Here is a 23,418-nt window from a genome sequence, read left to right on the forward strand (position 1 = left end):
CTCTGATCCAGGGGGCCCAGCCCTGGCACAAGATGAACAGGAAGGAACTGATTCCACCTGGGCCGGAAGAACTTCTTGGAATAGTTTGTCCAGAGAGGCTGCAGAGTTTTTATCTCTGGAGATGTTCCAGAGCCAGCTGGATTTAATCCTTTGTTGTGTGCTCTGGGATGATGGACTGAGGCACTGTGGTCCTTTTTCACCTGATCCATCCTGGGATTCCAATTCTGCCAATGTTGATGCACATGGTGGCTCTATGGAGCATAAAACCAGTGGATGTGGAGCTCAGGTGTTGTGGGGAGCTGTTGCTCTGCCTTGATCTGTGCAGATTTAGACACACTGGTCTTGTTCATACTCTGCCACATTTGACTCTGCTCTAAACCTGTTTTTTAGGTTTCATCTGTCTTTTTTACTGAGTTCCTAAGTCACCATTGTGCCACCAAGCAGCAGAGTGCTGAGAACATACAGCTGCCATTTAAGGTGTGCAGTGGACTGGAGATATGGCAAGGTAACCTTGATTTGTAAGGGTGGTGAAGAGAGACAAAAAGGCTCATCCACATAGAACTGAATAGGAAAGCCCCTCCTTACTCTGAATTAAGTGCTCCCTGCACCCTCTTTGGGTCTGGTGTTCAGCCAGGTTTCCATCAGAGTTCTGTGGCTGCTCTGTTTAAATGTGGCAGCTTTGAGCTGCTTATGGTTCATGTTAAAGCTGCAGCCATGCAACCATTTTTGTCCCATGTGCTCGTGGTAAATGTAATTGTGTTAAAATTATACATGCAGATAAAGGCCTGAATTGTTTATGCATAGTTTTCTGTTCTGGTAATTGGTTCTCCTTAGGGTTCTCCCTGTTTGTTTTCTAATTAGTCTTGTAAGGCTTGTGAATGTGTTTAGGTGGAATAAAGAGGTTTTATCTTCTGCCCTGTTGCTTTAGGGTTTGGTCAGTTGCTGTTTTCTGGTCTCCCCAGTCATTTATCAGTTGTGTACCTGGGAACAAAGTGTGTCGTTTCCTAATAAATCAGTGGTTTGTGTTTTGTGAAAGATGAGGAATTGTCATCCTGCTACCAATTCTTGGGAGCCATCCAGCACTTTGGATCTGTGAGTGCTGTGGGGTTTGGAGAGAATCTCTTCCAGCAATTCAGAGTGCTTGTTCTTGATCTCCAAATATAGGGAGAGGAGTCCAAGTTTGATTTCACTAAAACTTGATTAGCTGGGCAGGTTTTTCTGCCTGTGTTTTTATCCTTTTGCTGCTGCAGGAGTGAGGCAAAGCAGAAGATATTAATATTTAATGAAATTTTCTGGATCTCAACTGTAATCGTGTTGCTTTTTATCTGGAGGTGTCACTCCTTGAAGTTCCTGCTGGATCTTTGTCGGAGAAGCTCAGCCCAGATTTCTCAAACTGGTAGATTTAATCCTTGAGTTAGTTAGATTACCAGTTGTTTGGGTGTATTTGTAGTGGATCAGACTCTTGGCTTTAAAATATTTATAAAGTAATATACAGAGTAGAAAATTATTGTAGTGGTTAGGTTTCCTAGATGGTCACTGAGCTGCTTCTTGACATACACCTTGAAGATGAAGGACCCTTAAGAACTGGACCCATCAATACTTAGGAATTTTGGGGCTTTGTCTTCCAGCATTGGGAAAGGTAAGTAATTAGCAATGTCCAACAGTTAAAGCTGGGGTGAAAATAATGATTTAAAGCTAAAATTTAGAGCTAAATTTAAAGCTAAATTCTTTAATTGGAGTTTTATATGAGAGGGTTAAAAATTAAAGAAACAGCATACTATTTTTTTGCAAACTGCATCAATATATGGATAAATGAGCAAAATTGCATAAAGGAGGTTGTTTCTATTGTGAAGTCAAAGGAGAATGAAGGAACAGAAGCATTTACAAGACAATAGTAGATCATCTGTCAATAATTGAATCATGAACTCGTTTCCATTGTTTCAGTAAACAAATAAATATGTAGGCAAGCCTGTATTGTCCTACTAAGTTTAAAGCCAAAATGGATGTTTTAATTAAATAAAAATCCTTCTTGCTGCTTTATATTATGGGGGAAAGTTGTTCTCTGGTAGAGATGCATTTCTTTACTTGCAGTCACCTTCCTAATAACTTTTCTGCTTTTTTTCTTGTAGCAAAGGAGCTGGAGAGCCATGTGGGAATTTTGAACTTGTAATGCAAGGTTCTGGCTTTATTTGGTCCCCACAGTCCACACACAGAATTTTATACAAGGGCAGGAAAGTGGTTGATGTAATTTGAGTTATTTAATTTGCAAGTTCTGTGGCCAAATGCCCTTGATTGCAAAGAAAAGTGATGCAGCAGTTCTGAGTTAGGTTTGTTATGGCATTGTGTGTTTAATGCTTGGTACCAGCATTACAGGTGTTCACTGGCTGATGAGTTCCTAGAAGCCCTTGTTGACTGGGTTCTGACCAGATCTGACATCTGTTGGCTTCTCAGTGCCAGGATTTCCAGTCTCCTGGAGGAGTTTGGTTTGTCTAAATAATTGAGTGTGTCTGTCCAAGAGGAAATGTGCTCTGGTGATTGGTGTCCAAGAGTTTGAGGGATGTCTTGTTTTAAAACTCAATGTCTTTGGAATTGGAAACCTATATGTGGTTGAGAACATATTCTATGTGGAGTTGTCACAGTTAAGATTAGCTTTTTATATATTTTTACTCTAGGTATAAATGCAAATTTGCCCTCAACAGGATCTATTCACACAGTAGCAGCAGTTGTGCTACTTCAGATGTCTTTGCATGTGTGTTTGCTGGTGAAAATTCCAGCAGAATAAGCAACCACTCATTTCTCCAAACACAGGGGAAGGATTCAGCATGATGTAAGAAATGGGACTGCCTTTGCACTCCTGTCTTAGTGCTGTGCTGAAGGAAATGGTAATTATTCCTGCTTGTTGATATTATCAAGGATGAAATGATGTTTCTGTGCCTTTGGAAAGACTTCCAGTGATTCCTCCTTTTACTGGTACCCAGTCTGAGAGCCTGGAATGTGACTCACAGAGGTGATGTGCTCTTGAGCTCCTTCCTGATCTCAGTTTGGTGGTAAAATCTGTCATATCATCATAAATATTCATAAAACTCCATCCTTATCTCAGAGTGGGAATTCCTGGAGGCTTTTAGAGCCTTTATCTGGAGGCAGATCTATGGTCAAGCCACTCTCTTCATCCCACACATGCTCTGTCCTGAATTTCAGTGCAGCTGCTGTGAAGTTCATATTTAACTGATATGATTTATATAGTGTTTGGACTGTTTTTTCAGGACAGCCAGGCAGCTTGTTTTTATAAAAGCATGATGACATTAATTGTTCTGACATGAATTTTGTGAAATTACTTTTTCACAGCAGCTCCCCCAGTCATACACTGCTAATGTTTGGAAGTTTGCATAATTCCTCCTATAAATTATTACTTTTGTTGTTTTGCTTCAAAGGTCTTGGTGTTGCCAAAAACTGAAAACATCTTTTATTCTCTGTGCACTTAGAAATGGTCAAATAAACCCTGAGCAAAAGCAAAGAGCCTGAGCTTGCCTTTTGGGAGGTTTTATTCTAGGAATGCCTCTGTGTCTTCTGTGCAAGAGCTTCAGCTCCCTGCCTTTGGAAATCTGTCAGTGAAAGCACTAAGGAGCTTTAAGTTGACTGTGAAATGAGTTGAGGGCTTTTCTGAAATACTTGTACATAAATTTCAGTAAAATGAGCCACTAGTTAGATTTGTGTCTTTCAAGGATTTTTTTGTAGTTCTCAATTCACATCCCAATCCATGTAGCTCCTGGAGCCAGACTCCATGGGAAAGCCATAAGAAGAATTTCAAAAAGGGGGAAGGGAAAAAAAGAATATGGCATAAATTACAGAAAACAAATGAGATGTTTGATACTTCTTGACAGACCCTGAAGCTTGAAGGAAAAATGGAAAAAAACCCCAGGAAGATGGAGTTTAGGAATATATTTATGCTTTGCCAATAATTCTCTTGTTACCAAGCATCTCACAAAATATTAAAACCTGCTGTATATTAAGGAATTATGAAGCATAAACAACAAAATTAAAAATTTCGGCAGGACAAGGTACTTACAAATAGTTACTAACAAGTCCTATTTGGGAATACTTACACAGTAGGAAATAGACTTCCAAATATGGCTTCTTTTGATTTTGATATTTCTTCTGTAGCTGTGGTTCTTTAGGTTTTGTAAAAGCAGACATCAGGTCTATCTCCCTGTCCCTAGTCCCTAGTAAGTGTTGACTTTAGTAGACACAAGATGCTGTTGACTTCAGTGGAAAAAAAGTTACTGTCTTTAGTAGAATACCACTTTTATTCTGATTTTTTTGGAGTCTGAAGCTCTCACTGCCAAAATCTTGTACTGTTAATGGGCAGCTTTGGAATGAGCAGGAAAATATCTACACCCATGGGAAATGTAGGTGGAAAGATGAAGCCAGTTACCCTTAATTATAATAAAATCAATCTGGTTTGTTTTCAGTATGTGGTAACTCCAAGTAGGAAGTTCCAGAGCTGCCTTGAGAAGCCAAGATTTTGGTATTTCCAGTGTGGCTTCATTTTGTAGGAAAAAAGATTCAAAGAAATCTATTTCTTGATTCATTCATTTTATCACTGTTGCAGATAAACAGGAGAATGTTTTTAGGTAAATACTCTGGAAATGAGGTTTAATAAAAGCATGATGTAGTACAACACTGAACAGCAAGAACACGTATCAGATCTCATTTCAGTATGTATTAAAAGCCTTGTTGAGCAATTTTTTTTACACAAAGAAACACTGAACCAGGATACTTCTTCATGCTCTGATGGCTTCCTTAAATAGCTGGGAGCTTTAAGTGTGTTTATTTTACCTCAGTGAGTATATCCATAGTGACAGATCATGGACCCCAGGATGGGCTTTGCCCTTGGCATGCTGTGGTGGAAAAGTATTTTTTTATCTATTTTTTTAATATTAATAGAAAGTATAAAGCCTAACAATTAGAGACATTGCAAGGTAGACTTTGAGGAAATCAAGTAGCCTTGGCTGAGTTATATTTGGTTTTTATTTGGTATCTCAGCTGATCTCTATCCAGCATCCCTCTTGTTGGAGTGGTTTGGGATCGGGGCTTGAATGGCTTCATTAGGGTGATGTGTTTAATACCTGCCTGCAGAGTGAAAGGATAACTTGATGGAACTTGGAAAGCCAAGGAGAAATGAGGTTGAGATTAGATCTGCCAGAAATGGTATTTTGAATACATGTGAAGTCGTAAGAAAAGCTTGATAAAGAAGCAATGTGTTGAAGAATGAAAGTTATTTTCTTACTGTAAGTGGAACACAATTCCTTGGGATGTGACTGTGGAAAGGGATGTTTGCTTCTGTAAGCTCCTGAGGGACAGCCTGGCACATCCCATCCTGGAGCCCCTCCTGCCTCAGGCTGTTGTGTCTGGAGCTTTACCTCAAGGCAGAGCAGACAGAGGGTCTTGGGATATATGATGGAAACAATAAATAATACATATCCTAGTCCTTCCTCTGCTTTCCAGGGAATCTTGTGTGTGCATCCTGTGGATGACAGGTGCAGTGTTCCCTGCCTTGTAAACACACCCTGCTGGCTGTACCTCCATGCTCTGGTGTGCTGGAAATCACAAGGAGTACATGTCAAATCAAGAACAGAATCCCTGCAACATCCTCATGTTAATTTTTTGCTTTCTGCTTGTTAGAGCTATATCTGTAATACCAAAAAAAATAGAGCATTATGAAAGAAAGTCTTGATAAAGCTCAGATTTTCTCAGCTTATAAATGATATTAGCTAGTGGAATCCACTTGGTGTTTTCCTGAACACTTGTGCTCTCTAATATTATGTATTTAAAACATTTTCTTGTTGCTCTTATGTTCTGAAATGTCTACTATGTTATATCACAGTTGCTTTAAGAAAAGCAGTTGGAGATGGGAGGTTAAAAGGTGGGGGTGTAACTGCTTCCTTGGAAAGCGTGCAATTTAAATTAACAAATTAGATCACATAGTGTAAAATCGAAGAAAAAATAGAGCTGAGCTGGCTGAATGCTTGACAAAAAATTCAAAACTCTCTTGCAAATGAAGGATAAAAAGAGACCCAAAGTTCTTAGTTGTAGGCCAACCTTGTTAGCTTGTGAAATATTCCAACAGAGGCATTCTAGGAAAAGATAAATTTATGTGCAGTCACTGCAACACTGAAAATGTTAAATATTGGCCCTCAGACTTGCTCAGAGCGCTACAGGAGGATGCTTTCAAAGTGTTGATGCTTTCCTTTAAGACCTTTATGATTGGAAATGGCAACTTCTCAGTCAGCCTTCTAACTCTTTTATTTTTTCAGTCCTTTAACTATGCAAAGAGATTTGTAAAATAAGGGGGACATTTGGGGAAAATAGAATCTCAGTGGTGCTTGAAGGAATTCACTCCAGTTTGGCCTGGCGTTATTTTTAGTTCTTGCATAATAATAAATTATTCTTCAGTGTAAGTGTCTCCTGTGAGGAGATGCAGCAAGTGTGGAACTGTGGGTGTTGTTTCTCGTGGCTTTTGTGTCCGGCTTTTGTGTCTGGGACTGCACAACAGGGAAGTGTTGTCTTTCAAATTCCTGACTGTGTTGGTCAGCTGGACTCGTGGATTTCTGCCAGGCTGTGTAAGGACATGGGTTTGAAGTAAAGCTGAGCTGGTCAAGTGTGGTGATTCATTATGGCTCTGAAATGGCCAGTGTAAGGATTTAATTAACATTTTGATGGGTAAAATTGGTCAGAGGCTGGAGTCCTTTAGTCCTTGTTCAGTCTTATGTGGGTGATGGGTGCTGAGCATTAGAAGTGCTTTTCCTTTGTTGGTGCCCTAACAGCAACAGTTCCTCCTAGTTTAAGCTTCCTGTGGCCTTGGCTTTAATGGATGTGGAATGGCAGAGAACCTTGAGTGCATTCTGTGCAGTGGGTGGGGTTAGCCAAAATTCCCAGTCAGCCTGGGGAGCCAAGGTCCCTGTAGGGGCAGACGGATTCCAGGGAGAAAATACAATGGGCCTTTTGGCTGCTGCTGGCTTCCTGGGATGTTTACTGCTCTGGGAGACAGGACACAAACTTAACTGGAAATTCCCTTTGTCTCCTGCTTTTCTGTAGGTCAGTGTGGACATAAAAGCTTTGTTTGAGTTACTGGAATGGCTGAATTTGGGGTTACTTTTCACTTACTTCTTTACTTTGGAACAAATGACTGCAGTGTTGCTGAGATTTTTCTGATAAGATCTCTGAAAGAAGCCAAAAGTGACTTGCCTAACATGGCCTAAACAAAGAGGTATGCTGATAAGTTTTAATAAAAATATACTTATGATCTCATGTTGAAATGATTAAATCCTCCTTGAAGGTTACCAAGATGATTAACAGAAAAATGCACAACAGATCTTGGCATTGCATATGACAAAACCAAAACAACTCCAGGCTTGGTTTCTATCATTGTGGGATAATTCCTCCTCTTTAAAGTAATAGGTGAGGACATTTAGCATAGATCAGATACCAGTGTCAGAGTGGATGTGAGGTACATAGAGCCAAATTCTCCCCTGATGCGAACTGGCCGTGATCACTTCTTCATTAAAAAAGCCTTGCCAATACCATACAGAATGTGATGATTAACACATAAGTCACTTTTCTCAAGTTTATAAATAGAAATCACCACCAAGATGTGTATTTGAGGCTTACTCAGGGCTGTGCCCCACAATATCTGTAGAATCTCAGATCCTGCTAATCTGCCCTTGCTGTTGACATCCTTTCCAATATTCCTCGAGGAAGAGCTCATTGTGCATTCCCAAGGGAAATACTGCCCCTGAGTGCAGCAAGGAAGGAAGAAATATAAACAAATTAACAACATTCATCTGACAGCTGTGTTTAAAAACAGAGTCAAACACCAGTTTTGATTAACTACCTTTCTCTCTTTCCTCAAACTCTTGCAGACCTTGTGTTAAATCCCCGATGGGCAGAGGCATTCCTGCTGTTGGGATGCACGGAGCAGCCCAGCTCCCCCACACCTCCAGGCTGCAGCTCTATTCTGGGCCACCATGCCCACGCCTCAGCAGGTCCCTTCATTTCCAGCCACCCACTGCTTGGTCTGTGTCCTTCAACCCTGCTGCTTCTGCTTCCTTTAATCCTCTGGAGCAGCCCCTCCCTTGGCTTGGATGTGGTGGGCTCTGGTGGGCCCATCCTAATAATGGTGTTAAGACTCCCCTCCCTTGCACTTTGCCTGGTTCTCAAATCCCAGTATTCCCAACAAACTTCTTTGCCAGGGCTTTTATTCTTCCTGCTATTTTTTCACAGCGAGAAACCCTATAAATTTTCTTTATGATTACCTATTTTCCTGGCAGGAGGAGCCGAGGTGTAGGGACAATAGGAATGGCTCTGCAGTAAGCTGAGGAGAGAAAGGTGGGAGGTGTCTTTACGCAGAGGAATTTTGGGTTTATAAAAGCAAAGGTTTTTGAGTAAATGTTCCTGGCCTTAAAGATTGCAGAGCAAAGCTTGAAAACCATGGCTGAAGTTCTTTACAAAATCTCAGAAGCCAGATAGCCATGAGAGAGAGTTCCACACTTCTTCTGCAAATATTGAAATATCAGGATTTATGAAAATTGGACAGTGCTGTTGCAGAAGGCAAAAATATTTTTGGAGGGATTTTATAAATATTTGCAAGGCTGGTCTATATGCTGTCACAGATGTAAATATGGTCTTCAAAAAGTAACATTCTCTGCAGTATTTATCCCAACAAAGGGAAATAAAGTGTAAACAAGCCAGTGCCATTATTTTCTCTTGCTCTAAATAAAAGCACAGGTTTCTCCGTTCCACTTAAGTGACACTGTGCTTGAGGTGAAGAGAGAGGAACATATTCTTAACCTGTGCCTAGGTCCTTGTGTATTAATGCTGGAGGGCATTTCCAGGTCCTTTCCTAGTACCACAGACTGTAAATTTCTCCAGTATCAGGATAAAAGTTTCTCTTTTTGCACACAAATAAAGGAACTATTGCAGGAGTAATTTTCATATTGTAAAGAAATACTTCAGAGAATAATGCCAAGCAAGCTGTTTGTTTTAGAGATTGGAGTTAAAAAATAAATATTGTTCAGGAAATCAGAAAGTTACTCTGTTATTGTAGTATTTCAAGCACAGTGGATTTTAGGACTGTGCCAGTGTAATTAATTATTATTAATGATGATGGCACTTAGTACTCTGCTTTAGTTGACAAGATGGTATTTGATCGAAGTTTGGAATTTATCTGAGAAGTCTTTTCCAACATTGGGTTCTGTGATTATCCTGTGTTACAGAGATGTAGCTCCTTAAATAACTTTTCCAGGGAGCTCTCCAGATACCTGGCCAGGCTCCATTCTGCCAAGTTAACAGGTAGGAGTGTTTTCCTGCTTGGAATACTGTGCACAGCTGGGCTGCTTCTACAAGGATATAAAGTGGGCTGGTGAAAACCCAGCTCTTTGGATGTTGTTTTCCAAGAACATGTAGAGTGGGGAGGGCTCTGTTTGCCTGGGTGTCAGGGCAGGTTCTCTTAGCAAGGTTTGTTTTAGTTAATGAAAGGAGAGAAGGGAAAGAGTGACAGATCAAATTGTTTTAAGCTCCTAGGAGTATTCCCCATGAACATGGGGATAGGGAAGCTGTGTGGTTTGGTTGGGAAGCTGTTTCAGGAGCATTGGCTTCTCCCCTGGACAGGGAGGTTGTGTAACTCAGAAATCCATGGTTATCCATGGTTAACTCCGTGGGATCAGAGCATGGCCAAGAGTGACTTCATGGACAGGCAGTGCTTGGGTTGGGGAGGAGCTGTTTACAAGGGAATGGAGTAACAGGACAAGGGGGAATGGCTTCAGACTGACAGAGGGCAGGGTTGGGTGGGATATTGAAGTGGAATTTTTCCCTGTGAGGGTGGGGAGGCCCTGGCACAGGTTTCCCAGAGAAGCTGTGGCTGCCCCATCCCTGGCAGTGTCCAAGGCCAGGTTGGATGGGGCTTGGAGCAACCTGGGATAGTGGAAGGTGTCCCTGCCCATGGCAGGGGGTGGCACTGGATGGGTTTTAAGGTCTCTCCCAACCCAAACCATTCCATGAAGTTAAGCATGGTCAGAAATGGCTATTTAGAGGTTAGCTCTTGTTCTGGATTCAGTGGAGCAGTCACTTTGGGAATAAATCCTTTAAAACAAGAGTAACCTGTGTGGTGTCTTCTCAGCAATGTCCTCGATTGCTTCAGATGAGTGAGGGGGAGGGAGTCTTTGCACTCCTGAGGAGAAGTGGGAAGGAGCAGTGAATTTTAACATGGATGCTATAAATGACAAGCTAAGACTCCAAATGCAAGTAATTGAAGCTCATCTCTACACACATGAAGAGATCTGAGGTGAAGGGGAATTGAGAAGGCTGAGGAGGAGAGTGCAGAACCTTTTCTTCACTGTTGAAGGAAATAAGTACCCGTGGTAGTGATGAGATTGGAGATGACATTTAACTTCTAGGAAATACTGATTTTCTGCTTTCTTAGTTTGTAAAAAATGTGCTTCTTCATAGTGCTGGTGACTGGGTTGTCACTTGAGTAGAGAGAGGGAGATGGCTGAGGAAAGTCCTCTCTATGCAGAGCTGAGCCCCAAAATCATGCGTTTCCCAGGTATTGCCTCCTCCCCTCCCTGCTGCATTAAATAAGAAATAACACACACATCCTGTAAAGAGTTTCCATGGAGCTGGGTTGCTCTAACTGGATTTTCATAATTTGTGCTTCATCCTTATTCATGTGAAGGAGCTGAGAGTGGATTGTTTGCTCTGGTCAGAGTTTGTAGGTACTTTTTCACCCAGCAGAACTTGGGAGTTGGAAGCATCCAGGGATGAATTTTGATTGTGAAGGCTGGACAAGGAATATGTTCCTTTTGGTTTTTTCCAGGATAAGATCACCTTCAAAATGGGAAAAGGAAATAGTGAACAAACTATCACATTACTTAAAAAGCAATTTCTACTATTTTCAGGAGATTAATTCAGTATTTCAAACTCATGTTCTTTTTTCTCACTCAAGGACTGTCCAACTGTTACAGACTTTATTGGTAAATAAGCAATAACCATTTTCAAGTTTTTTTCTGAATATGAAACAAAAGGGACTGGTCTGTCCTTAGGCTTGTTTCCCTCTGTTGAAATATCCCCTCTTTCTTGAGGCTTCCAGCAGAACTGGGAAGTTGTGTTCTCCTGTTTTATTCCTGAACTCTTATTCCCATGTTATGTTCCTTACTGGAAAGGCTTCATCTAAGACAGGAAGGGAGGTTGTTCATAACATGCAGCAAAAAACAAGAGGTGTGAAGAAGTGGAAGCATCTGACAGATATTTTAATTTCTCTATGCTAAAATAAAGCAAGTCACACTTGGAACATGAGATACCTGCGTGTGGTTGCTGTTTTGTAGGAAGTTTTCCATACAGAGGCTGCATTTTATTGTTCAGGTCACATTGAATGCAAATTTAGAACTGTCTGTGCCAGTGATGAGACCCATCTGTGAGAGACTAACATGATTCATGGGGAAATTATTTGTGTCTGGTAACTGCTGAAGCCCCTTGAGATGTTTTGCAGTGTGTTCTGGTGTCAAGAGCTGCCTTTTAAAAAATCTTGTATGTAGGGTCTCTAGCAAGGTGTCCTTAGATATGTATCTTGTGATACATTGATTTACTGGCTCAAGGTAAGTAATTTCTGTGCATGATTCTCATTATAAAGACATCAAAATTAGGTCTCACTGCTAGAATATTGCAGTTTACAATGCTCAGTGGGATTCTGCAAAGGGTTAATTAGCATAACTCTTAATAAGACAACTATTGTTTTCAAATCAGAATAAGATGAATATTTATTTCTTTTTAATAGTAATCAGTTAAATGTCTGTACTAACTTCTAAAAATTGTGTGGAAATATATTTCTCCTTCAATAAGATCCAATAAGATGCTTTCTCTCTTCTACTTCTGGGAGTCTAGTACAACCAAAAATACTGACCAAAAGTGTTTGGTAAATAAACCTCTCACCTGCTGCATTTCCAGTGTTTGAGTATCCAGTTATCCAGTATAACATTCAATATTTATTACAAATCAGTATTGCTCTGACATAGTTGATGTCTTTTTGCTGGTTTTGAACTCATTCCTTTCCAGTTCCCATTCTTTTGGTTGCCAGCAAGGAGCAAACTGGCTGTTGGGATTCTGTTTTCCTGTCTCTTTTCAGTTGTCAGTGGTTTGTATGTCCTTGCTCAAAGCACAGTATTGACTCTGCAAAGGTAATTATACCTATTGGAATACTATTAGTAGTGTTTAGAAGGGATCATTGCAGTAAATCTGTTTTAGCCTTTTTGTCAGCTGTGTTTTTATGTAATATTCTGTAAATCCCCTGGAAACACTGATACCTTTAAAGCGTTTGGTTTGCTTTTAAAGTGGAAAGGGAGGGAAAACAGAAAAGAACAGATTTGGGGTAATTTCCTTATTGAAAGATGCTTTTTATGTCTCTTAAAAAAGTAAAAGTGAGTGAAGTGAGAGAATAACACCCACATGTGCAGTTCCTTATCTGCCAACCCTCTCTTATTTTTCCTGCAGGAAATCCTGGCTGAGCAAAATTGGAAGCCCAAGTTCCCGCATCGATAAAACAAATTTTTCCAATGAAAAGGAGATCTCCAAGCTTGACTTCTCGGATTTCAACACTAGATACTAACAGGAGGGCACCTCACTAAGCACAAAACTGACATTTCTGCTGCATGATGTTTTCTGTGCTTCCATCAAATGTCACAAGAGCATTGGAATGCTTTTCTGTACTAGGGATAAGCGTAAATGCTCCCTGTTCCCACCAAGTAAGAATTCCTGGTTGCTGTGTTAGACATCTTACACCATGAATGTCAACATTTAGTGTTCAAAATGCCAATGTCTAATTTATTGCAGCTTTGAAAGACAGATAAAAGCTTAGAAGTGCTGGTGATTATTTGTGCACAATGAGACTTGTTACATACAACCAGATGGTACCTAATCTTTACACTGTGAGTCATATTTAGATGAAAAATAATAAATTTATGTTCTACTGTTTGTGATCTCACCAAAAATACATAACTGCAGAACTGAACACTTGAGAGTTCTCTGTAACAAGCGTGTTATAGATCAGGCTCTTTGTGACAATTAATGAGGTTATAGTGGTAATTTAAAATAAATATGTTGTTTCAAACTAGGATTATCTAACCAGCTTTGGTTTAAAATTCTTCATAATAATTCAGGTAAATCATATCCGAAGGTGATGAAATGTGTCTCTCGCCCTGTTTTTTCCTCATCTACCTGTAGCTTGCATCCGTGCTGACTATAAAGGATGTTTTAATCTCTTTGCTTTTTTAATGTTCTTACTAAAATTGAAGATTTAAGTGATCTTCTTTATGGGTGTGTGTTTGCTCCTGAGTTAAGACTGTGTGGTGGGACCTGCACCCACATCCATCATCTGAAGTCCATGGAAGTTCTAATAAATCCTGGATAAGTCTGATCCATTGTGAATCCAGTTCCTGTAGCCAGCACTGTCTCCACAGGTGCCCTGGTGTTAGTCAGGACTGGGTCAGACCTGGATCCTCACTCCTGCAGTGCTTGTGGGTCAGGATTAGAACATTCAGGGGGACTCCATGAGGATACTGAAGCTGGTGTTCCCACTGGCTGTCTTGTCCCTCTTCCTGGGGTAGGTGGTGTCAGTTTGGGCAGCTGCACCAAATCTGCAGCTCATGGTTTGAATTTCAGGAAGGACATTTCCTAACTCAAGCACTGCGCTTCTCCATCAGGGCGAGATGTGCCTAGAAAGGTATTTCTGCTCACCACTAGGCTGGTTTTTCTTTGGACCTTTGTGTTAAGCAGTAAAAGCTCAAGCTTTTACTTACATAAGCATCTCCTTTCTAGAATTTGCAGGAGCTGCTTATGAATTGTTCTGTGGTTATACACAAGCCCCCATTGTTGAAGTCATGGTAAATGGCCCTTGTTCAGCTGATGGTAAATGGCAAAGTTCAAGTGTAGCAGGAGCTCAATAACTGTTCCATCCTCATGGAAAACTATATCCTGCCTAGCAAAGGAGTTTACATTTTCCTTGGAGCTACCTGGCAGAAAATACCCCCTTAGTCAAAGATGTTCCAGCCAAGTGCTTTCCTCATATTTTGAGGAACAAGGAGAGAGGAAGGCAAAAAACAAAGGGCGCATTGGATACAGAGGAAGAGCAGACAAAAGTTGTTTTAATGTGTTCCAGGGATGGAGCTGGGTGCTCACAAGGACCTGGGCACTTTACCCCAACTCCCCTAGAAAGGCAAGGCTTGAGGAGAGGGAAGCAGCCATTTAAAATGCTCACTTTTCTGGGGAGGAATTGTGTAGAGAGAGCATTTATCTGTGCTGCAAGTTGTGTGTTGCTGTGTTCCTGAAACTAATGGAGCCTTGGCTGGCACTGTGGGCATTAATCCTCTCATTTTATTTAATCCTCAGATTCTGGTAAAGTATCCTGAGTCCAAAGCCATCCCATTTGTGGAAGTACAGTGTGTGCAGAGCAGCAGAGCAGTGTCTCTAGATTTAATGAGAACATTGGTTTTGAGGAGCCAAAGAATCCCAATGGTAAGATAGAAAAAAAGCAAGAACAGTTGGATAGCTAGACATCAAAACTGAGTTGAGACATACTTCCTTTTCTACTCCATACTAATATCACTCAGTTATGACCATAGATACCCCTGAATTTTACTTTTTCAAAATGCAATGCAGCAAGAATCTATGTTGTGTAGGCCAGCTTCATTCTTGCTGTAAGTGGAAATACTTTCCACTAAATAGTTTCTGTTTAAATAGAAGTAATTTCTGTCTATAGTTTCTATTCTGTTCTCCTAATAGTTTCTATCTAAAAAGGGTTGAGATTTGGCAGTAAGTCTGGGAACAGACTTCCATGAGTTGTTTGGGCACTTTGGACATTGCTGACTTTCTTGAGGGGAAAATGTTGTGCCTGACTTGTGTTCTTCTAGAATTCAGGAAAATTCACCTCATTAAGCCTATAGGCTAGACATGTTAATTAAAATCAGAGTTTAACTCCTAAATGACAGGCATTTCATAAACATATGGGTTTGTTGTATGTGATAAAAGAATAAAAAAATAGCACCTTGCCAAGGCAATGAGCAGAAGGAGAGCTTTGTGCCTCATCAGGAATGATGCAACCTTGCAGAACAGGGATGTTCTGCTGGACCTGCTCATTCTTGGTTTCTGTGTGGAGAAAAGCATGGTGGCATCTCCTGCCATACTTTCTCTTAGGTGACACCAATCTGTCACTTCTTATTTTCTTGATGTCCTCTGGAGCTGCCTTGCTTGGCTTGCTTTCTTCTTAGAAAACTGGGCATGTTTGCTGCTGGAATCCTCTTACTAGACAGAGTGAACTGGATTAGTCACTCGAGCTTCCTGATTAATGCATGGCTCCGTGCTGCTGCAAGCACTCTGCTGTGAAGGGAATGCTGCAGTGAGGGATGAGGGCAAGCACTGCTCTCTGCTATAATTTATTTTTTAGAGTCTGTTCATACAAAAGTGATCCTGTAAATTGAGATTTCTGTAGTATTGTTCTTTCTTAAAGACTCCTCACAGTCCGTTGTGTAGTGAGTAGAAGTATTAGGAATAAAGGGAGGTTATTTTTGCCTCAAAAACACTGCAGGTACTCAAAATTACTAAACTTGCCCTAACTCATCTGATATTAATACTGGCATAATTGAATAAAAAATCATGACATGGAAGATCGAAGGAGGAACAACCTCTCTTTTGGTTAAAAGGGCTGCAGGAGTGGGTTGGAGGGTTTTACCAATCAAAATTCCAGAATGGTTTGAGTAATCAGGAGGAGACCAGTTGTCTTCCATAATTAGATGATGTTACTATAAAGCTTAATATACATAAGTGCAAATCTAAATATTTAAAAGTAGTTTCTGATGAATAACACTGTAAATCAGTTGTGAAATTGTCTTTACCCCCGAAGTGAAGAATTTCTCCCTGAACAGCATTAATGGGGGAGTAGGAGAAGTTTTTGGCTCAAAATCCAACTAGCATCTCTGTCTCTGGTGAAAAGCACTGTGGGCTCTACCATAGCTGTACTAATAATAGTAATAATAATTCCTTGATGTTAGAATTAACACCTGTGATTCCTGCAGTTTGGAAATGGGAAAGTTTTCTAACACTTCTTCCTCTTTCTGCATTTGTGTTGTTCTAAAAGTGAGCAGTAAGCTCTAAGCCATGTTTTTGTTTCATAGACAATTGATCAGCACCAAGAAGCAAATGTTGTCAGTCATAACCATGGTGTGTGTTCCAGAAAAAATGGGGCAATGCCCTTGTGGATTTTTGGGAGCAATTCTTTTCTGGGTCTGACAGGCTGAATTGGAGGAATACCCAGCATGCCAGGGTTTCTCCACTAGCTGGAAGGTGACCTGGCATTCCCTTGGATTTGGCAGGGAGGTAACAGTTCTGTGCTGCAGGCTCTGACTTAGGTTCTGCTGGAATGCTGCCACGGACTTTAGTGGGAACAGGAATTGGTCATGCAACCAAGGAAATGCATTATTAATGGGACAGTGTTTGAGCAGGGGGCCATAAGATAAAGACTAAGCCACTTTCTTGGTGCTGGTTTTATTTTTTCCTAATTACAGAGGAATCACTGTGGCCTCAGGAATATTAGAAAAGACAGAACTTTCTTGCATGGAGTTTAGCACTTAAAGCCATGCCAGATACTCCCAAGCAGGCCAGTAATTCCCAGTTTGTAGTTACAGAGTTGTTCTGCAAAGGGTGGGAGCAGAGAGTGGATACATGCAACTCTTCAAAGCCTTATATAATAATAAAATTAAAAATAAAATTCTAGTGCAAGCATAGAAATGGTAAATAGAACAGGAAGGGAGCAGGGACAGGAGTTTTAAGAAGATCAATGTAGAGAAACTGACCTGCAGTTGTTTATTGGGAACTGCAGTCAGTGGCACCACTGAAAATGAGTTCTGTGTCAGCAGCATAGAGAAAAGGGGTGGATGGGGAAGAGGGGCTTGGCAGAAGAGGGTGTGAAAAGGTTTAAAAGCAAAAGCTCAGGAGATGTTTGGAGCAGGAGAAGAGAAGCCAATGTTTCATCAACTGGTAAGGGAATGCTCAGTTTAGATGGCAGCACCTGGGTGCTCTGGGCAGGTCACAGCAGGGATTTGAGACTCACTGTGAGTCTTGTTCAGCTGTTGGTGATGCTTTGTATTTTCCCCCCATTTAAAACCAACCAGCCTCAAACTTTCCTTAAACATCCACTCCTGGACTCTAGAGCTGTTGTACTGCTGTGAGTAGTTCAGCTCACTTGGGAAAGAAATCTCAGTACCAGGTAGGAAAACAACCCTGAATTGAGTGATGGGCTCTAACAGTAACATCTCTTCCCAGAGAGATGTTACTGCCTGCTGTCAGGAAACAGGCAGACAAAAAAATTGCAGACCAAGTTAAAACTCATTAATGACCCACAGTATAACTCGGGGAGGAAAAAAAAAAACAAACTGTGTAGTTATCTAAGTTTGCTGACACTTTGGAAACAAAATGATGACTAAATAGTAATGTGTGCTCCAAAGAATCAGTGCTATACCCAATGAATAGGATTTAGGCACTATTTATCACAGTTAAGCCATACCCTGAATACCATGATGCTGATTCCTTAAATTCATTGTGCAGCCAGTATAATCTAGCAGGTTGCAATGTGCCTGTCTGAAGGAAGAAACTATTTCCATTGTTTTAAACTGAACTGCAGGCACAGAGTCATTGACAAGATTGTGGTTTGTCTTATTTCTAAGATACCACACCAATGTTTGCAACAATACTGGTGTGAAGCAAAGTGTTAAACCCACTGAATCCTTACATGTTGCTGTTTAAAGTAGTAATCATTGTGCATTTATCTGATAGATACAGGGGGATGTCATTCCAGACATGTAAGAAGTGTTGGTTGGACATCATCCCTGTTTAGAGCTGGCAGTGTGTGGGTGCTTCCAGCTTCTATTTATGTGACTGGGATTTGTCCTGTGGAATAAATAATAATTAATTTTTCTGGTGTTAATACCCCTGAGGGTCTTGAGAGCAGCCTCACAGCTCTGCACACATTTATTTGTAGAAATTATCATGTGTGAAATAACAGCTTTGTTCTGACCCAGCCATACAATTTACTCTTTGAAGAAATGTAAGAAATGTGGCACTCCTGAGCTACCCTCCAGTGGGAATTCTGTAATATTTTGGGAAGAAGGTGGTAAGAAATGTGGCACTCCTGAGCTACTCTCCAGTGGGAATTCTGTAATATTTTGGGAAGAAAGGAAGAGGAAGGGACAGAAATAGCCACAACTTCTGAAATTTTTGGCTTAGTCAAGGTATGTTTAAAACTCCCCCAATGTTCTGAATGAAATAAGTGAATTGTTCTGGAGGTACTGAGATAACAGTTGCTGGTTGCTTTTTTTTGAATTTTCAGATAGCATTCAGGAAGTGTAAGGAATGAAAGCACACAGGAAAGCTGAGAGATTTATTTTGTTTAATGTCTTTTTTCTTTTTTTTCCCCCTTTTTTAAAAGCCACAGCCAAGACTTATTTGCATTTTTCAAAACCTGTCTGTGGGGGAATGGAGCCACTAAAAGCTGGAGTGGCTATGATGAGGCTGTGTAATTAACATGGTTTGATGTGCTCGATGCCTTGAAGCAAATCACTACAGAATTCCTGGTGCTGGGTCCTGGGGGAAAGGCTGGGATACATTAAATTGCTTTATAGGAAAGCCCCTTGGGTTTTTCAAATGGTGTAAAGAAGAGAGTTTGCAGCCATCTAGCTAAAAATGCCACAGAATTATCAATTCTGAAGAACCTTAGCAACAACGTGGCAGCTTTGCTGCCCTCACTACAAAGCAAAAGAAAAAAATGGATTCTCCTCTGTGCTGCTGCAAGCCAGGAGGAATTAATTTCTGGAGAGGAGTAGGAGGAGGCAGGTTTCACCTTAGATGCTTGTATTCCCTGAAATAAAAGATGAGATGGCAGCTCTACATTATTTAGTATCAAACAACTGATGCATCTAATAAGAGATGCAAGGGAAGATATCCTCTGAATTTTAAATATCCAATCGAGGTAGCAAACCAAATAACCACAAATCAAAGGCTTGCAGGCATGAGAAAAATACTTGAGAGGACAACCTGTCCACAGTGACCCAAAGCAACCACTAAACTAATGCACTTGAAACAAGGATTCAGGAAAGAAAAGAAATATGCTACCTAGAAAATTAGGGGGAAATGAGGATCTGTACCTCTTTGGTCCTGTGCTTTTTTTGGCTGGATTAGTACCTGTAATACCTGCTGCTCAGTAGGTGAGGACTGTTTGGTTCTGCTTCTGTATATCACAATTGGTACAGAAAATATTCTTTTTGGTGAAATAAATCCTACCAATTCCCTGCTTTACACTTCCCCACTAATTTATTTTTCCTCAAACATCTTTTCTCATGTTTTGCACAGCTGAGCTGCTATCCATCTGTCTGTGACAGAGATGTTTATTCTTAGTCCAAGATGGAATCACAGACTCTTGTTTCCTGGTTACCATTTTCCTTTACCCAAGATCTGCAGATTTGGATGTAGGATATTGACAACCTAAAATTTCAAGTGGAGCAGCCTGAAAAATTGAAGCACTTTAAAGAGCTCTCAATGTCCTCTGAAAGCTGCAGAGTGGAGTGTAGGGACCATCCACAGGCTTTTTCACACTGAGCTGCTTCCATTTTATTTTCCAGTCCTTTGCTTCAGATTAGAGTTGTCATGTCCCACTGGCCAATTCCAAGGCACCTCCTTCTTTCCAGTCTTTTTTAGTCCCCTTGAGTCTGAGGTCAGCTGGAGTTTTATAGCCTCTGAACTCCCAGAAACCTCTGTTGCTCTGCTCTGTCCCTTTGGGATTTTGCCTTCCCATTTTATTTCAGGCTTTTGCCACTGATCCATCTCCCTGCACAAAGCTAAGCTGGGAAACAACCTTATATTCCCCCTGCTCATTGCTCTCTTCCAGCTATTCCATTTCAGCTGATAGTGATCACTAATGGCTCCTCTTTGTGCTGGACTCAGTCTCCCTCAGAAGTCTGGCCTCACCAGCCACACTCCATTGGATCTTTGGGGGTGATCCTTCCTGACAGCATAGCCCCACTGGGAATTGCATTAGCCAGGCATGCAGAAAAGAGAAAGTGCCTGTCTAGTGTAATAAAATAAACACACAAGGGGAAAAATTGCCAGCCAGGGGAAGAACTGGGGTTTCCAGTGTTCTTCAAAAACTCTCCCCTGCATAGGTGTGGTAATACACCCTCTGACTCCCTCAAATCTTTAAGCTTTTCCATGAATTTGTGGGGATTTTTTACAGTAGGTATCCAGTGAGTTTTCTTTCATCTGTTCAAATTTCATCTGCTCTTCTTTCATTACGGAGAAAATGTTAATATTAAAAAAAATGAAGTCATGCATGTGTAGGCTTAGGGAAGTTCAATCAATGAGCCATCAGTTTAGCCCTGAGTCAAGTAAGTTTAATCCAAGAAAACAAAATTACATGAACCAATCTTATTTCTTCTTCATCCTGCTTTACAGTAAACACTGTTATTATGATCCTGAAACTTAGTTTATCCTTCCCTCACCACCTCTAGCTCCTTCCTTGGAGCCCCCACTAAATCCCTCTGACTGCATCCCACAATCCTTTCAGAGGCAATTGGCTTATGGCAAATAAGTGGAAGCCCAGTTTGGCACCTTGTTGGTCTCCTCAGGCATCCAGGGTGCCTAAATCCTTCTGCAAGGAGCCAAACCTAGCAAGTTCCTTTATTTTTAACGCTTGCTATAGGTACAGGAGGCAGTTTTCTCTGTGCCTTCCTCAATTTCTACAATGCACCCACTTACATTTGCAGACATATTTCACTTGGGATTCTGCATGGGGGGAACAAATCTGTCATTAAGAGAACTTAACCTGATCACAGGTGGATTTAAGTGGCTTCAATGACACATTGAGGGTCATTTCCTTCAGGTGCTGGCTGTAAATGTAAACCCCAAACCCTCCTCCTTTCCAGGTACGTTATTTCTTAGGACTAGATGAGTTTCTGAAAGAAGTAGGGACTAAAGAGTCCAGTCCCTAGAGAAGGAGGCTCTAAAAGGGTAATTTAAACTGCATGTGGTGGCTGTCATGGTTCCTGCCACAATGAAGTGTCTTCCCAGGCTCTGGAAGCTGGGTCTGGCTGCAGAAACATCACCCTGGAGCTTGTGTTCTTCCTTTGCAGCTCATTTCTCTTTGGAGCTGAAACAGTAGCAAAGATTTTTGGTGGGCCTTCCTCTATCAAACTGCCTCTTTGGTACTTCTTTTTCTCTCTTTTCTCCCTTATTTTTTATCAACTTAGCCACTCACATGCTGGATAAACAAAGTTTCAAAGAGCTTTCCAAATCCAAAAGAGGGGGATGTTATACAAATTAATCTTATGAAGCAAGGTATTTTCTGGGAAAGCCTTCTATAGAAATTTTTTCATTAGTGAGTCCCTCATTACAGGATTAAAAGCTAAGCTCCTTCTTCTCTCATTTCTTCCACAAATTAGGTTTTCATAAGACCTTTTATGTATTTTTCTAAGTATTTCAGGTCTTGCATCTTCTGGCAGAAGTATAAATGTTAATAACATTAATTAATTCATGCTAATAAACTACTTTTGGGAACCTTGGCTAGGAAAAATGTAGGAATCCCTCTTTTTGCATTTTTTTCTGCAGTGTTTTAAATGTATTTGGAAATATCCAGGACCACATAATAGATGGATGTCATTGCCTTTAATGCAGTCTAGATTTTGCACAATAACACTGCTTTGGCTCTCTGAAGTCATGCCTACTTCTAATTCTGGTGTTTTAGATGGGATTTAGCTTTGTCAGGGAAACTCAGGCCTGTGAAATCCCCAGATGTGGCAAGTGGTGTCCACAGGTGAACCCTGGATCCTCTGGAGATGCTTTATGGGCTTTCTGTGTGGGGCCAAGGAAGGATCCTGGGAAGCATCAAGCATCCAGTAACTCCATACAGGGAAAAGCTTCCCTTTCCTGAGCTCTCAAAGTTGTGGCCACCATTATGGAAGTGTTTGTTCTTCTGTGCACATCCAGAATTTATGGGGAAGTGCAAAACAATGGACAACAATTATCTGCCAGCCAAAAGAAAGGTGTATAAAATATGGAATACATAAGGTTTAGCAGCCTGAGAAAGGTGCAGGAATTAGCATTTGGATTCAAAGGCTCACCCTCAGCAGTGATAAAACATGCACAGGAAAAGAAAAAAGGCTTGTGCCTCAACTGGAAGTGTAAAATTTCTGATATAAAAATGTCTGAGTTCCAGTGGGAAAAGGTTGTTTGTCTTGCAGTCCCTACCTTAAAAAATGCTGGGCAGTGACTAATGTTCCTAGAAGTGTCTCATTGAATGAGATTTGACCCAGTGACAAGATTTCATTATGACTTCATTTAGAACCTTTGGACAAATGGAAAGGAGAGTAACAGTTAACCTGAACTCTCTAAAGATTTTGCTAATGTACCTGATTTCCTGGACAGGAAAAACATCTTTGCCAAGTCTAAGAAAAACCTCTTAATAAAAGGCATTTATTTGTAAGTGGAATTGGAATATAGAATAAAAATAACTGGAAATTTTCAGAGATGTGATTCCTCCTCAGAGGCAATGGGAGAAGTCTTCACCTCGAGAAAATTATCAGAAAATGGCCTTTGGCCCTGATGGAGAGCATTTCTTTTTTAAACATTAACTGTAGATCACCGTATCAGTCTGGTTTACCACTGTGATAAAAGTTCAGTTCACCGTTGTCTTAAAATGACTGAACTGGTTGGTGAATGTTTTGTAACTGAGAACCATTTCCTTTTGTAACTTAAGCTCTTAATTGCTTCTAATTGGTTTCTGTTGCAAAGGAGACGGGGATCTAAATGACAGAGAGAGGAGAGGATGGGGGCCCCGTGGTAACTGCACATTATTAAGGTGTCAGTGGTGTGAGCAGAGGTGTCATTGTGGAATAGGACAAAGGAAAAGGAGGAGGAGACTACAGAGCATCTGGGAATGCTCACAGAGAGGCGACTGGGGATTCTGGGAGAGATCACTGAAGATTAGTCCTGGCAAGCAAATCAGGAAAACAGGATTTGATGAGGCATAGAGTCCTCAGCTAATCAGGGTCCAAAGCAGCTGATAACAGCAGTCAAAACCATTGAAATCAATGAGGCAGTGGCACTTGGGAAAGCTGGCATCATGGTCTGATCAGGGAAAGAAATCACAGAACTAAATCATGAAAAACACCAAACAAACTCAAAATAGGCAGCCCGGTCCAGGAATCTGTTTTGTGCCTTCAGGATCCAGTGGTAGATGTGAGTGAGCCAGAATCTTGGTTTAGGAGAGCCAAGGAGGCATTTTCACTGCAGCTTTCTGTACAACCTGACCTCATTGCCCTCATATGAACCACG

General features: G+C 40.9%; 1 protein-coding gene across 2 annotated transcripts in view; it reads left to right on the forward strand.

Annotated features, from left to right (window-relative positions):
* ACYP2 (acylphosphatase 2) overlaps window positions 1–13,462 on the forward strand; it is a 33,099-nt gene extending 19,637 nt beyond the window's left edge. For both annotated transcript variants that reach the window (XM_039717160.1, XM_039717161.1), the window contains exon 4: window positions 12,541–13,462. In XM_039717160.1, coding sequence (XP_039573094.1) covers window positions 12,541–12,655 — 115 coding nt within the window. In that variant the 3' untranslated portion in view covers window positions 12,656–13,462. The remainder of the gene's footprint in view (window positions 1–12,540) is intronic.
* The last annotated feature ends 9,956 nt before the right edge of the window (window positions 13,463–23,418 follow it).

This window comes from Passer montanus, unplaced genomic scaffold (genome assembly GCF_014805655.1).
Source record: "Passer montanus isolate IOZ18808 unplaced genomic scaffold, ASM1480565v1 scaffold37, whole genome shotgun sequence".
Taxonomy (NCBI): domain Eukaryota; kingdom Metazoa; phylum Chordata; class Aves; order Passeriformes; family Passeridae; genus Passer; species Passer montanus.